This window comes from Papilio xuthus, unplaced genomic scaffold, assembly GCF_000836235.2.
Source record: "Papilio xuthus unplaced genomic scaffold, Pxut_1.1 DF827680.1, whole genome shotgun sequence".
NCBI classification, from domain to species: Eukaryota; Metazoa; Arthropoda; class Insecta; order Lepidoptera; family Papilionidae; genus Papilio; species Papilio xuthus.
In genome coordinates, this window is record NW_013530969.1 from 248,616 (window position 1) to 265,778 (window position 17,163).

Genomic DNA, 17,163 nt, shown 5'->3' on the forward strand with positions numbered 1-17,163 from the left:
GTGCGCGTGGCGGGTGCGCGCCAGCAGCGGGCGCAGCGCGCGCGCCAGGCGGCGCAGCAGCGGCGCGGCGCAGCAGCGGGCCGGCGCGCGGCCTCAGCTCGGGAACTTGGCGTAGAGCGCGTAGTGCAGCTCGTAGCCGGAGAAGCGGCAGTACTGCGCCTCCTTCTGCTCGTAGCCGCACAGCGAGGAGAAGCTCTTCAGCTGGCGCGGCGCCGCGCTGCCGGCCGCGTCCTGCGCACACGCACGCACACGTCACATTCTGCGGTGAGGGGGGATTGTGGGGGGAGCAGGGGGCAGCCGGGGGGAGGAGGTACGTACCGGCGTGGCGAAGACGGTGAGCACGAAGCGGCCGGGGCGGAAGGCGTGCAGCACGCGCGCCACCACCTCGTCGTAGCTGGACACGGGCACGTTGGACTCGAAGGACACGTACGAGCAGGACCGCTCCGGCGTTATGTGGATCGTCATGTAGCAGCCCTGACACACGATACATCACGTCACATCACATAATATCACGTTACATCACGCGACATCACGCTACATCACGCGCTCTAATGCACTGCTCACATGCTGGAGCGCGCTGCTAATGACACTATCGTCTATGTATTGTTGAATTGCCGCGAGACGAAGCGATTTTAGTAAAATATAGCTCGACTTTTTATGATTTATGAAACTCCTTCTCTAAAGCCTTCTCTAAACTACTAATAATGACAAGTAAACAGGCGGCAGCAAAGAAACAAGAAACACATTACACGATATACCGTATTATTTTAGTGGTAAAAGCAAATGATAAACAGCTATAGAAATAACAAAAATACTCTGTAATTGATTTCCTCTACAACAGTATCCTTGTGCAAAGACAATGGAGTCTCGCTGGTGAATAACATGTGTCGGACTTACTGACGGTATGTCGCTCTCTCTCTGACAGCATGCACATGTGGAAACTTATATTACATACATTTATCACAAGTTTTACATGACGTTACTAAATACATAACACATTCAATGCCATACATAAAAATCATTGTGGCATAAAAACGTGTTCAGTGAACTGTTTGAATGTTTACATTTAAGTGATAAAGAATTGCACTATACTAACATCTTTGGCGACTCCGTTCATGGAGTACCCGCAGGGGTCGAACAGGTAGTCGTCGATCACCATGCCCGGGATTATTTTATCTATACCGGACTCCTGGAAATATTACACAGACTTAAGAATTGAGACATTTAATTTTAATTATGTACGGATCGGATTGATTTGTAATGCCGCTTGTGGGGTCTATACGACCCGGTGTGGGGTCTAAACGACCCGGTGGGGGTTCGGTGTGTATGAAGGAGGGAGGTGGGGTGGCGCGTACCTTGGTGGCGTGGTGTGCGGAGGCGCTGTGGGCGCGCGTGAAGATACTCATGACTGCGGGGTCGAGGTCAGACATGAGGATCTCGATGGTCTGGTCGGGCTCGCAGCCGGCGCACCCCGCGCTGGCCTCGCTCGCCTCGCGGTGCTCCTTCTCGAGCGCGGCCACGGTGCCTGCGCACACACAAACAGTCACACTTTTAACACGATCAGTACCGACTCCTGTGAAAAAACCTAATTATGATATAGTTTCGTAAGTGGAAATTTACATAGAACTTCTTAACTGTTGATTATTTAGTTGATATTTGTTGTAATGTTGCGTAATACAAGAGGTTAAGGATATAACATGAAGCGCGTGCGTGAGTCACACGGCCGCTCCGACATCGGCTGCGGCGCGCGATAAACCATTGATCCTACGCTATCAGCTCTTCGGGGAAATTTATTACTGTTTTATAGTTTTTATGAAGAAAATTAAGTTAATCTTAAACGTTTTTTACTTAATACATACTATAAAGAAAACTTGCAAGAAGAATGTAATAAAGTTCCTTTCTAGAACTTTTTGTTAGAAAGTATCTCGAAAACGACTCAACGGAATCTGAAAGTACACAGAAGCTAGACTTTTTTTAATTCCGCGCGGACGACGTCGCGTGCGTCAGCTAGTCATACATATATTAAATGAGATGAGTGATAAATAGAGCAGAACATTAAGATATAAAGAAGCATAAAGATGTAACCTTCAAGCGGCAGCAGCGTGTAGAGATACCAGCAGTCTTTCTCAGGGCCCATGATGTATGCGCGCCCGTCACCGAAGAACGAGTCCAGGAGTTCCACCTGAAAACATATATTACATATCACTAACACATTATATACAACTGATTGACTTAAAAATCGGTAAATTAGTAAATAATCAACTCTGATTATACATTTTTTATATCTCTACAATTATTGAGGAGGAACATATGTTTAAGAACAACACGAGAGATGTTATGTTATATGTCATTTTTAGTGGTATTGCAAATTGCAAAAACTTTTAGCATTAACATCCTCCGCAGTAACATTTACAACGCAATAAAATTACCTCAAACACAAATAAAACTCATCGTAAAATGTCGTAACATCTTTTGTGCTCTTTTTATCTTCTTTTACTTTATTTAAATGATTAAAATAGTTAAAAAATTCTTGACATAGACATTGCAGTTAGAAACAAATACAACATTTACGTCAATCATCACAACTATCTTACTTCTTACTAATATTATAAATGCGAATATTTAGATGGATGGGTCATGTTTGTTTGAAGGTATCTCCAGAACGGCTAAATTCGAACTCGATGAAATTTAACATAGAAGGACAAATAGGCTACTCATTTCGTTTTGTTTTTTTTTTAGTTCCGTGTGGACGGAACGTGTTCCGCTATTTTACAATTAATCAAGAATGAATGAAAGTTCATCGTAAAGTATGATAATATTTGGTTTAGTTTTAATGGTCAATGGAACAAAGGCAAGGTCCTTAACCCTTAATTCGATGGTGTCCAGTGTGACAAAAAACTAATTAAAATTACTAAAAACTAATTAAAATCTACTGAACTAGTATAGAGAAAATTACGTAACTTTACTAAAATAAAACAGTTTTTTTGCTACAAGAAATTTCATCGAATTAAGGGTTAATGGCCCAAAGCAGTTAAACTGTATGAATTAAGGTCGTGAAACATTGATACCACTAATCAATACTTAACACGCGCATAACTTTGCTTATCTGCAAAATAACATTATAATTATAAGTAAAGAATATTATACTAAATTATATTTAACATTTGATAGTTGGAAATTTAATACTTTTACATGCCACTGTTGTTTTAGATAAGATACATAAATTCTCCTTTAAAGAAATATTTTTGCTTTTACGTTTTGTAAGTGAATCAACAGAAGCATTATTTTCAAAAGACCGCAGCGTGCGTTGTTTACCTCTAGCGATAGTTTTTATCAAAGCACGTGCCGTACAACGCGCTGCAACATGAACGTCTTGTATATGAATGACCTCTCTGTACACTTACACTCATTGTTCTACGATTAATTTATCTAGTTTAATATGTAATTAGCAGAAAGAGAAGTTATATGTTATTGATATGTTTTTAGAGATAGTACAGTCACATGACACGTATAGTTATCTAGTACATAGACTCGTGTAAGCCGGGCCGGGCGTCTGTCTATATTATCATAAAGTATACGCATTAACGTACTAATAAGAGATACTAGGTACTTAATAAAATTCGTCTTAAGCGAAAACAAAAGAATACTCACTAAAAACCACACTCCCATTAGATTAATCTACAATTAAATTTATATTGTTTTGCAGGAGTAAAATAGAAAGACTTTGTTTTAAATTATAATTCAACATCGTGTAAAACTTAAAAATCGAATCATCGATTTATAAAGTTATTCACCACAGAGTACCGAGTCCTGCAATCTATAGACATGTCATGCTAAAGGGTATCAGTAAAACGAAGAGCTTGTAGTACACACGCGTGACCAACACGTTTGACACACAGTGATGTGTCTACTGGCCTTATCTATCGAAAATATTGTACTTAATGAAGAGCACAACATGAGATAAATGCCATTTTAATAAAGGCTAAATAAGTTTACAAAGACTAGACAAAAGTATTTTAAATCTTGTAATTCTACAACCTTCCTAAAAACAATTTATCAAGTTTTATCAAACTTTATAACATTATTGGACCTTCTTTGAAATAATATTTTACGCACAAAAGATATGAATTAGAGTTGAGATGTACGGAACTGATTGTGTGAACTTTGTCAGAAGCGGCTGAAGCTTCCTAGCACGACTCTTGATAACGAACATGTCCACTGTGATAACAATTATACATATATTTTTTTAAACTGATATAGCTTCTTTGCTTTATCTTAACGACTTGTGACGAAAGCAATTTGATAAACGTAAATTGCTTAACATTGAACACGAATGAACTGAGAACTAAGGAATAGTATGTTTTTGTGTTCAATGCAAAACGCCAATTACTAAGAGCTTTAGCTTAACTGGCATATTTATTGTCAAAAGTTATACATAATTGAATACATTTTTGCCGATGTTGCAGACGTTAATCATATTACGTAGAACTACCTAAGTTAGTGTTATTGACAGCCGCACTCAGGATCATTAAATGGTCACTAAGGGAGACCATCTACGAAAAACTTGCATTGTAAGTGGTGAGACAGATAGACACATACCTCGGAGTCAAAGTTGTCGTGCGGGGTGAGCTGCGCGTGCGGGCGTGCGAATTCCCTGCGCGAGTAGAAGACGTTGTGGACGCGCGCGTGCCCGGCGGTGTCTCGCGCCAGGGCCAGCACGGCGCGCACGCAGCGGAGTGGTGTCGTCGTGCCGCATGTCTTCAGGATCCAGCGGCGACGCGACACGAACATGCTGCTCTCACTGAAACACACAACGCACAACATTTTATAATGGATTTCTGTCGCCCGCGACTTTGTCCGCGCGGTATCAAAAAGAACTTGATAAGTAGACTATGTGCCTGGACATCGTCCTTTAGAAGTCTAGTGCGTTACATAACATATTCGTAAACAAAACATAAGTAAGTTAATACTTGTTACTTCAATACTTAACAATTATCAGAACTTATTTACACAACGTAAACATAGTCGCTTTGTAGTACAAACAAACTCTCAGTTAAAAACGGATGTTGTGTTACAATGTAGACAAAATAGAAGAAGTGAATCAATTCATAGAATTTATTGTATGAATTATAAAGATACATTAGTCGTTCTGAAATCAAAGCAAAACGTACTTCTACATTATACAGCGCGAAATAATAACAAACGTTTCAATTTTCATTCATGTAACAAATTCTGTCTGTCATAATTAGTGAGGGAATGTTAGGATATGAAAAAAACAAATTAACTGCCTTAGTTTTACTTGAGGTACAAAATAAAATATTAGAAGACATCATCATCATCAGCTCACTATACGTCCCCACCGAGAGGCTCGGAGCCTACTCAAAGTTAAGGGTGACTAGGCCATAGTCAACCACGCTGGCTCAGCGCGGGTTGGTTGACTTCACACATATCATTGAATTTCTTCTCGAATATTAGAAGTATTTATTATAAAATCTGTCTTAATCCTCAGTGATTATTAAGTTAAAGTCAAGTAGAAGTGAATGAAACATAAGTAAGTAGTCGTGTTTACGGTACATTAGCAACTAGCAGTAACGCAAAGTGGGATAACGAAGCAAACGTCTTATCGATTGACCTCAATATAGTTTTAAGAATTCACACAACTATAAGAAATATCACAAACTGCACGCATCTCACACTATTCTCATCACTTATTAGAAACTCTCACTCTACTTTAACTAAAACTTTAAAGCCTATGTATTCTTCCAGACTATGTTCTACATATGTGCCAAATATAAAAATCCCTCACGACAACATTTAGGTAAATTAAAATTATGATGTACTTACCTTGTTTAACTTGGTTGATAATGTTACTACAAGCTAATTGTTATATAAATAAAAATAATTAAGGGCAGAATAATTGGTGTAATATAATCAGTATGAATAGTCAAGGACGGTAATTATCTACGTATGTATATTTGTCCCCATTGTGCGGGCTCGGTAACACGGATATCTCGATAAAGACGCGGAATTATGCGTTGGCTATATCAAGCAAATTAACACCGCCTTGAGACAGACGCGAAGACCGATCCTTATGATCGGAATATATGTTTCAAATCACGTGAGTAGAGACTAGGAAAAACATGCATCAAGAATTTTGTAAGAAAACTAATACAAAGAAACATCTATTTGTTTCTATGTATTTATTTCATTTATATGACAATTTTACATTGTGCTTGTATTACTGTGATTATGAGCGTGGTGCAGATGAAGTGCATGTAATGAGGGGAGAGGGGTCGCCGAGCAACAGGCGCAGTCAGGTGTAAAGGAGAGTGGGGGATTCTGGACCAGGATGCAGGGGGTGCCGACTCTCCCCCGCTTATACGTATGAAGTAGATAATAATTTGATACAACTCAGTATTGATTTATAAAGCAATAGGCGATAATAACAACAGTACATGACAATTATTTGAGCTTATAATTTTTATAATGCAAATAGCTTACAACAAGAAAGAAATAAGTAGGGAAATACACCGATTCTTATTGAGATGTTGTGATTCTATATTGTTACATAATATAATAGAAATAAATGGCTAGATTTTACAGCTTTGTGTGTACATTTACAACTTGTGTTGTAACAAGTAACAACAGGCCGCTTGTAAGTGCACACACACACACAAACACGTCACTTACTAAATATTTAGAATTATCTATAAATTAGAATCGGAAACAATTTGTAATCAACGTGAACGTCACGTGCTTTGTACATGTATCATTGAAGAAATTTGTCTATCGACAGGTCACTGGACAACAACCATAAGTATGAGCAAAGCAAACAATGTCTTATTACTTTTAAAATTTCGTTTGAGTGAATATCATTTTTAATTTCAAACAGCTACCAATTTTATTACATTACTAGCTGTAGCCAGCGACTCCGTTCGCGCGGAATTAAAAAAAAACTCAATTTGTAACCTATGTGTTCTTGAAGACTTTGTTCCGTCCAGAACCGTCCAGCAGTTCTGGAGTTACTTTCAAACAGACAAACATCCATCCATCCAAACATTCGTATTTATAAAATTAGTATGAAGTAAGTTTGTTATATTCAATCAAAACATTGGACAAATAAAAGCTCCATTCAATTAATAATCGATGTACAAACATGTGGAAAAAACACAATGTAACTATATTAATTTGTACATTGTAACAATCAGATCGAGTAAGCACCGAAACATGTAAACAGAGACAGAGAGAGGCGCTGCCAGGGGGCGGGCGGGGACACGGGTGCGAGGGGGATGGGTGCTGCTGCACGGCGCAGGTGCCGATCGATAGAGGGCTCACCCATTCCCCCCTCACTCCCCCAACTCCCCCCGGCCGCCATATGCAGCTGCCTACATTCTGGAAGCTTCTCCCGGCGGGCGTTCGTCAGGCCCGGAGTTCCCCACTTTGATAATACCTACATAATACATTGATTGACCGTACGTTGGTATATTGATTGAACTGTCAAAAGCATTCAATTTGCGCGTCGAGTTTTGTTATCGGACACGCTTTAACAATTGCGTTTTACAGCACATACACTCGACATTTCATTTAAATAGCTCTGCATAACTAATAACTTAATCATATGCATTAAAATTTAATTCTATTATGTATAAAATTACGAGGCACACGAGCCAGACGAAATCATTGTCAAAATATTGTAAATTAATATATAGCGAGATGTATAAACAAGTTGTCTTAGCAAATAGTACCTTGCTGATTAGAATGTGTGTGTAAAATAAATATTAAACGATAACGCCTGATAACAGATGCAATTTGAAAAGTAACTTTTACTTATCAAGACAAACTTTGAGAAGAATTTCTCCATTTTAGTATAGAGGATCGCTTGCCTTTAACATGGCCGAATTTAAATACAAATCTTACTAATATTATAAATGTTTCGATGTTTGTTACAAGGTATCTCTAGAACAGCTGAAATGATCTCGCTGAAATTTGCCATAGATGTAGAACATAGAATGCACTATGCTTTTTTTAATTCCGCACGGACGGAATAGCGGGCGACAGCTAATGTTAAGTCCACAGTAAATGTAATGTATCACATAGATAGAGCGTGACTCCATGCACGGAAGTGAGTGCACACAAACAGTCACATACAATGCGTCGTGTTGGCAAACAAACATTTCCCAATATAATTCCATATCATTCGGGAGCATCATAAATATATCTCACGTGTACACATGCTCAAGTCGCAATTGTAACTTTATATCAAACAGATTATTACAAACATAACTACACCTCTTAGTACTAGTCAGACAAGACTATGAAAAAAGGTTTTAATCGCGTTAAATAGCCTTGCATAAAAAAAATATTGTCAATCTATAGAAGGCATTCGTATGTTTGTAAAGACGGGTTATGGTTGACAATGGTCCGGTCCGCGGTCGAGACTAATATTACATAACACAGTGAGAGATCGACCTTGGAGATCGTTTGCTAAGGCCAATCATCGTGTTTGTTGCTCGCTTGGTTTGTCTGCTTGTAACCGAAGGCCATGCTTTTTGCGCGCCCACGCAGACGACGGGCGTTTGTTTGTTATCCCATTACAACCGATCTGATGCACGTCTAACCGTGGCTTCATCGTCTCCGTTTAAAACATATTGTTATCTTTGTTTTGTCAATGATAAGGAGAGGGATGACGATATGCTTTACATAGAAATGTTTTTTTTTTAAAAACCAACGGATATGTAATGGTCTTATGAGGGTGCGTAATTTAAAAATCATCGCAATATAAATTTGAGAGGGGGACTTATGTTCTTAGGTGATTTTGTCAGTATAGTGACATAGAAAAGTCTTACCACAAAAAACTAATTACGTAATCGATACGTTAACTTGGATGATCACTCGTGTTAACAAGCGAATAAAAATAACTCTTTTTAATAACATATGAATGATACGACTTCATAAAAATGATGATAATGTAAACCGGTTACGTAAATCAAACAAGTTTCGATAAAAGTTCAACCAAAACATAGATTAGAATAATCATAAATCAATCTGTACTGGAGGAGGATGACATTTCAAAACAAAATATCATAATAACCAATTTTAATAATATCTTACTTTTATTAATTATCTTACTACTATTATAAATACGTTTATTTGGATGTATGGATTAATGGAAGTTTGTTATATTGTATCTTCAGAACAGCTGAATGGATCTCGCTAAAATTAAAGATGTAGAATATAGTTTGGAAGAACACATAGCCTACTAATAATGTTTTATTTCAACACCGCAGAGACGGAGTCGCCGGCGACAACTAGTAACAAAATAAAACTAGTTTTCAGCGCAACGTAATTTGATATTTGCGAATTTAAGTATATTTTGTGAATAAATTATATTTTATTACATTTCCTGATGCGGTTATTTTATGATGGATATATAAAAATATATTAAATTTTTAAAATATACATATACCTATTGTTGACTAAAAGATCAAAATTTGAAACATATTATTGTCTGTAAGAAATGAGGCGACGACGAGTGCAGTGAGCATGCGCGCCCTGCACCTTGACCTTAGCAGGCTGCCCCACCCCCCTGACAGCCAGGGGGCAGGGGGTGGCAGAGTAGCAGGGTGGGGGCGTCTCAAGACGTGTGAACAATGCTTGTTCCCGAGTGCCGGTAAATATAGCTCCACAATATCAATCGTCGACGTGACATATCATGATAGTGTAAGACGATCTTGCCATAAAAGTGCTTATTTATATAGATTTCTGTTTACGATTATTTATTATTATTCTGCTTGTACACTCTTCTCCAAAAGTACTAGCCAGACAATCAAAGGATTGAGCAATAGACTAAATTCATAGTCCTATCTTTTCTCTCAATTTCTTTATCGAAGATATTTATAAAAGAATAATTGTTACACCGTATGATTTATTTTTCAATTGGACAGTTTTGACGCAGTGGCTAGACATGATTTGCATGCGGAAAGGTATAGATCCAAACGAGTTCTGCGACAGTAAAAATATTCCGTCTTGTCTGTGTCTGTATGTGTGACCTTCATCCCGGTGCGATGTGGCCGCGTGTGACGTCATGTTCACCATTGTTTATGGTTTATTTATCAAGTGCTTATCAAGTCGCCACAGGACCGTGGTTTGTTTTAAATATATAGCTAGCTGGTCTTGCCTTCTCTCACACGTAATAACAATCTTAATAAGTGAAGATATATCTATATAATATGTATTCTTTGACTGTCTTATATCTTAGCTTAGGTACGTTACAAGCATAATATTGATTTGGTTTGGTTTGTTTAAAAGGTTGCTTGTTGCGACTTCTTTTTTATATTTTAAGTATGATGGTAAGTTTATCAGTATCCGGCACAGCCTTGCACTTCAAGCAAACCCAAAAAAATACTTAAAAATGATGAAGCACTCAGTTAAATAAAGTAAAAATAAGGCAAAGCGTTTCCACCATTTGTTTGTTAACATTTAAAGGAATCCCATTATGTCCTCAGTTCATTCTTAACACAACTGGAAAAATGATCGGAAGTCAGTGTAACAAGATGTCACGACCAATACTTCCCACGGTCGCGGCAGTTTGGACAACGTATTTGTCATCAGAGCTGTTATTTACAAACATTCGTTTAGCGATGCGTGTAACAGGTCTGACCTAATATTAAATTAATCTTTTACGCTGACCTACATTATACAGTTTATTTTTGCGGGTTCGAATCCCGCATCTAGATATTTATAGCCTAGTTATTTTCGAAATACATGTTGATTACAAAGTTTTTTAAGACGACTGTACTGGGGCAACAACAACGCGATGACAGTACATCCATTTTAAAAGTCTAATCATTCCGAAATCGCGCGCAATATAAGTTTACATTAAAAGGTTGAGAAACGTAAAGATAATCTCCGATTTTATAAAGAGCGTTTTCAGTTGCACGCTTTGATAACGTGAGTTTTATGAACTATCTATGTGTAAATGATATTTATAAAGTTTGACTTGGATGTTTGCCTTGTTGTGACGAAGTACCTACAGCAGCGTGCGTAGTGGTCACGCCCCCTGCTCGTGTCGTGTCCACCGTAACATCATCAGCAATACATTTAAAAAGCCGTTATATTTTACACCTCAAATAAAAGCTCCCGATTTCATTGCCAAATGACAGACACAATACAAGAGACAGTTTCCATAGCCGCTTCTCACACGACACATGAGGCGAAGTGTGGAGTATGATGTGAGGTGCGTTGTGAGGTGTGGAGTGAGGTGTTTTCTTCGCGTCTGTTTACCCTAGCCGACGGAAGTTGCCCAAGAGTTGCAACAGGCATGTGAACGCGCTCAAGAATGGTTTCAGTCGAGGTGAAATTCTCTGAATGAATCCGATGTTGATTAAAATATTTTATTAATGTTATATCTACATGTAAGGAGTCGTCTATTACAAAGATATCCACTCGCTCCGTGCCAAGCTGCGTCACGAAACTTGTCAGAATTTCTGTATAGTCTTATGTACAGAAAAAATACGTAACTTTTTTGATTATCAGATTTAGTTTTACGCCATACACCTAAATATCACAAGTGCAGGTTTACTCCTGAAGGTCGCTCTCCTTTTAGATTCGTCTTGGTTTAGTTGTTTTAAGGGTATTTAAGATGAAAATAAAAAGTAAGAAAGGATTTAATTATAATATAAGGAACTGATAATATTATTCGTATATGAGGCTCGTATAAGTATAATACGTATAAGATGTTGGGTTTGTTTGAAGACTTGGCTCGAGTGGATTCATGTCCTGCCCACATACAAGGAAGCGTTAGCTGGGGAGTTGATATTATGATAAATTTGTATATTCATCCCTAACTTATCTTAGGTTCCGAGACCATTTAGTGGAAACATATAGTGAGCTCATAAAAGATGTATGTTATTTAAATGATTATATTTAATTTATTACACTAATTAAACACAGAGGGTGCTTATTCTAAGTTTAGCGAATGTTTTGGAATGTCAAAACAGTGATACGACTCAGCGGCGTCTCAAACTTCACAACCGTCGTACAACCAGTGGTATATATATCCAGCAGAATTGTTTAGTTAATAATTCAAGACATATTTAATAACTGCAGATTCTTTTTAAATTTAATTTTAGGCCATAACTATGAAGAGCTGACACTATGCTTAAACAACTGTCAAAGCTGTCCATGAAAGTCATTAAAACACTTCAAAAATATCCTCTCCAAATGAACTTTATCGACATTAGCTTTCACTATCTGCAGTGGCAAGGTGCCAGCTCGGTGACGTCATCATACGTCACGCGTCACGTAACACGCGTCATCCTGACGAATTTTCCACACACAGCGTAGACAGAGAGGTGATAACATTATTATATAAGATAATTATAGCTATATTCATAATCGCTATCTGATATATTTATTGATTTTTATGAAGCTACAATATTATTCAATGTAAAATGTCAGTGTAAATTCCAAACCTCCTGTTAAGCTCGGCCCAAAGTTTAAATACTTTAAAACAGGTTCGCCAAAATTAAGAAGTGCAAGACAAAAACTTGACGAATGTCAAAAAGTAGCCGGTTCGTACAGAGATTTCCATGAAGTAATCAGTTTGAACACAACGAGTATCGGTACAGGCCGACACTCTATTTAATGTAGGAATATTTTGGCTGACTCTAACCACTATACTGATCTAACGAAAAAGTTTGAATTAGAGACAGTAGACAACCGTGTGTTGTGTCAACAGAGTATACATGTGAGACGCGAGTCAGACAATGATTAGTATATACAATACTTGTATTTTTAGAACAACATAAATAGACAAGTGCATGCATCAAGCGGGAGGGCACATGTACTCTACACTCGCGGTTATCGCTGATAGAAAAATGCTTTACGATAGTTTCACACGAGTACAGTGAGGAAGCGGAGTACTCTCAGCGTCTGTGTTTTAAATAAATACTGCACTGCCTCACTGTTCTACCTTCGTGTATTTACGTACGTCTTCCAAAGCGATTTGTAATAAAAACAAAATAGCCGTTAAAACGATTAACATCAAATTTAATGACAAACATTATAATGATATTAGCAATTCAGGGTATCAGCAATAGATGAAGCCATCAACTGTTCAATTAAAATTATAGACAAAATTATTATGAAATAAAAAATAGTCGATATTAAGACACGGGATGTCAAAAACTAGTGATAAATGGGCAAAGGTCTCAGTAAAATTGTCAATTTATCGCAACAAGGAACACGGTGCAAGGTCCAATCGTTGACCTCACGAAACTTATCAAACAGTGAGCCAATGATGAATTTGATATTGTGACAGCACTTAGCAACAGTAACACGCGCGTCTCTCGTCGGCGCGGTCAGCGTAATTTACTACGTCTAGTGATAACCTCTGACAGCGAGAGATAAAGTTTAACTAATTCCCTATCAGCGGACACGTGGCGTAATCAGTCATAGCCAGATGTCATATCTTTCAGATTATACTACTACAATTTAGAAGAGAAGTATTTTAAACTAAAACAGACGCTAAATGTAAAAAAACGGTCACCAAAATAAAACGTTCCAGGTTTACTTAACGCAACTATATTGAATCTCTGAATCTGCAATATTGATTTGAGATTAGATATTTTATAGATATGTAATAAAGTATATTAAATGTAAGTATCTGAGTATCAATGTGGGTAAGTTTGTAAGCCGGTAGTAGTACGTGTGTACTGTGATTAATTAAGCCCCGGTTCTAATTAACGGAGATAACATGATGCGACGTCGTGACGACATCTTATCAACATATCTGTGACAGCACGCCGACCTTTTGCTACTATAATTCTTTTTTTAATTTCGTTGTTTTAATTACCATATCTAAAAATAATATCGAAATATGTTATTCTAGAATGTTCTCTGAAATCAAAACTATGACCTTATATTATTGGTGTTAAGTGTACATAATATCAGTATAATATTATGCAGTTATTTCATAAAAGAGAGCATTTATTGCTATTTTGTAGTCATTAAAAACTTTTTAAACAAGTCACTCCTGACATAATTAATAGTTAATTAACAAACCAAACATTATTAACACGGGGAAAAAACATAACTTTCAATTAAAAAAAAACCTACAGACGACTTGAGAACCTCCTCCTTTAAGAAGTCGGTTAAAAAAAGTAATATTTATATGAAAAAGATGTAATAATAAAATGATTCGGAGAAGATTGAGTCCACGTGACAAAGCACTTCTATTTTAAAATGTTATTAATATTTGCTTCATTTTGATACGAAAATACTTTGCACCTCACACAGTCTGAATGACTACCGCCGCGATGCGCGCAAATAGCAATCAATATCATACACCGCACGAAATACTGTCACATTGAAATAAATACCAATGTTTCTATGGATGGATGGATGGATGGATGTTTCCAGGTAACTTCGAAACAACGACGAATCTCAATGGAATGTAGTTGCCCCTCCCTACTCCCAGGCGACAACCAAGGTACATATTCTGACATGTTTTACCCAATAAAAAATTAATTTTATCCGTTCAAAAAAAAATCGGTAACATGTAACAAAAAAACTATGATCCGATTCGCAGACATTCAAATTCATTATATAAGGCTCGCTGCACACCTTCAGTCCTAACTGCGCAGTGGGCTAGACAAAGTAATATTCGATAAGCGATGTTGCTAATAGAAAAGTCAAAAGTGTATGTAATTGACAATAACTTTAGATATGTCAAGTGTCAAGTGCATGTCACGTATTTTTCCTATACATTTTGACACATTTTGTCGATTCTACTGATAATGGCGATGATCGAATATTACAATATATAAGCCTGGCCCCATAATTCAAATGTAAAGTTGTATGACCGTACAGTAAACTGTCAGTTCACATTTTGTCCACAAATCATCACTTTTACAGATCGACTGTACAGTTAAAACTGAATGTGTGTAGCTGGCTTTATTTAAAATGTACATAAGAGGACATGATGTCTAGAAAAAGGAATAAATCTTAGCTTTGGACACAAACATCAAACTGTTCAATAATTTCCGATTCAAACACGCGTCAATTGACTGTACCGTCGCAGAATTAAATTCCCTTCCCCACTTTGTCACATAAGAGCAATGTAGGCAATTTAGCACGTAATATGTATGTTGTTATATGTATTCGAATATAAATGCTTTGCGAGCGTCAAATGACATTCACAGATATGGGTAGCAAATAAACGTCCTCAACTGCATATGAGGTATCCGGTTCATATACTATGAATAAATTAGACAATATTGTTCTTTATTTTTGCACTTACCTAAGTACGTATGCGTCGACTTGCTCGCTCTTCGTGAAAGATATTATCTCGCAACGGACTATCTTCAGCACCTTCTCCCATTGTTGACTGCAACAAGAAACGGTACAATCTTTGTATCATCGCAATATTTTTTCAAATATATACAGATTAATAATATTGAAGTGTCTGTTTGTTAAAATTTCATATTTCGTATGCATAATGTATTTCAGTTACTTTTTAAAACCAAATTTCAAAATTTCTCAACATTTGTTCCCGTAATCTTGTAAAGCTCACACAATGACAAAGTTGCAGGCAACCTATAATGATGATTCAAAATATATTTGTGGAGAACCAAGACCTAGTAATTTTATTTTTTTGTTTAAGAAGATTTTGCAAAGACACTATAAAATGTTATTCTGTTGAACTGAAAATTTATCTTAAATGTTGAAAGTATAACTGTTGGCAATGTTGTGCCTCAGACTTTTAAATAATTGGGGTGCATTAAGTTTGCCAAAAACCTGTTACATGGAGGGAGATGAAACAGGTTCAAAAACTTTCCAATCTGCCCTGTGATTACAAGTTTTTTGATGTAGAGATACCAAGGAAACAATTTAATTTAACCACCAATTCTTGAACAAATGAAATTATATGAAATATATTTAAAAATCTTTTATAGAACTACAGACTCATATGTTTAATTCTCCTATACTGGTGGTTATAAAATTATTATGTAAAGTATAAAAGAAAAGCACCCTTAAAAGTGGGTTTATCAATTACCAAATAATATTGCCTATCAAGACAACTTATTTTATGTGGATAGATAATTTACAAATCAAAAATTAAAATCATATGTAGATAATTTACAGTAGGTTTCTTAGGATGCAATCACGTGGTCCCATTTTAGTGATGTAGCGATGGGACTTTGCGGCGGCTTCTCCCAGCCAACCAGCGAGCCCGGCCGACGCCGGGCCGGGCGCCGCGCCGGTGACTCCACTACGCTACGCATTCCTACTTCCCGAACAGCTGATTCGAGAACCTTCCATTATAAACATCGCCATCATCTCTACATCGATAAAAAACTATAACATCTTCTTATTACTATGCGGATAGGAACAATAACCCTTACGTAAATATAAAGTTTTGCTATCTACTTAAACTTGAAGACAAGTTAATGTCAAATTGATAAACCTTAAATAATTATAGCATTTTGAAAATAAAAAAGGTATTATTAGTAAAAGGGGTAAAAAGAAGGGTGCCAATCGTGTAATCTTCACTTACCGTGTAATTTTCCTTAAATCTGCTTGTTTAGCCGGCGTAAACCATATTTCTATTAACTTCTCCACGCCTTCAAAAAATTGATCGTTACTCTCACTATTAGATATTATTTCTGTTTCAGCCATGGTGACTTTATTTCAGTTTCAATTGAAAAAATGTAGTTAACAAATTAATTTCCTCTGGGACCGAGAACACGACCACTACAGTCAAGTGTCAGAAAATGACTGAAACAGCTGAGTGAAACAAAATTATTGGCAAATTGTAGATGATAGAAGAGACGGGTATATTCACATCTCCTTCTGAAAGAGCGAGAGCGAGCGAGTCGGCGGCGGCAGCGGCAGCGGCAGCGGCGCGTTCACGAATCTCACATAATGTTACTCAACTTACGGGATTTTATATTTCATGGGCAAGTTGAAAATGGTGATTTATCATTACAATTGGCTAATGTTGCTATATATAAATTACTTTTTATACCCAATTTAATTGTAGACATATTGAGTAGAACCATATTTTATTAAACTGTAATAACGTTTATGAACCAATAACATTAATATTATAATAGTTATATCATTGCATAGTTATTATTTTTGTACTTCATCGTCATATTT

The 17,163-nt window shown here is 37.0% G+C and overlaps 1 protein-coding gene across 1 annotated transcript; it reads right to left on the reverse strand.

The window, feature by feature from the left end:
- Positions 1-55: 55 nt before the first annotated feature.
- Positions 56-16,947, reverse strand: SamDC (S-adenosylmethionine decarboxylase). Its single transcript, XM_013311671.1, has 8 exons — positions 16,559-16,947; positions 15,302-15,388; positions 4,600-4,801; positions 2,086-2,182; positions 1,356-1,525; positions 1,097-1,189; positions 319-474; positions 56-231 (listed from the first exon to the last, which is right to left on the reverse strand). The coding sequence occupies exons 1-8, from the start codon at positions 16,678-16,680 to the stop codon at positions 94-96; spliced, it is 1,065 nt and encodes a 354-aa protein (XP_013167125.1). The 5' UTR covers positions 16,681-16,947; the 3' UTR covers positions 56-93.
- Positions 16,948-17,163: the final 216 nt, after the last annotated feature.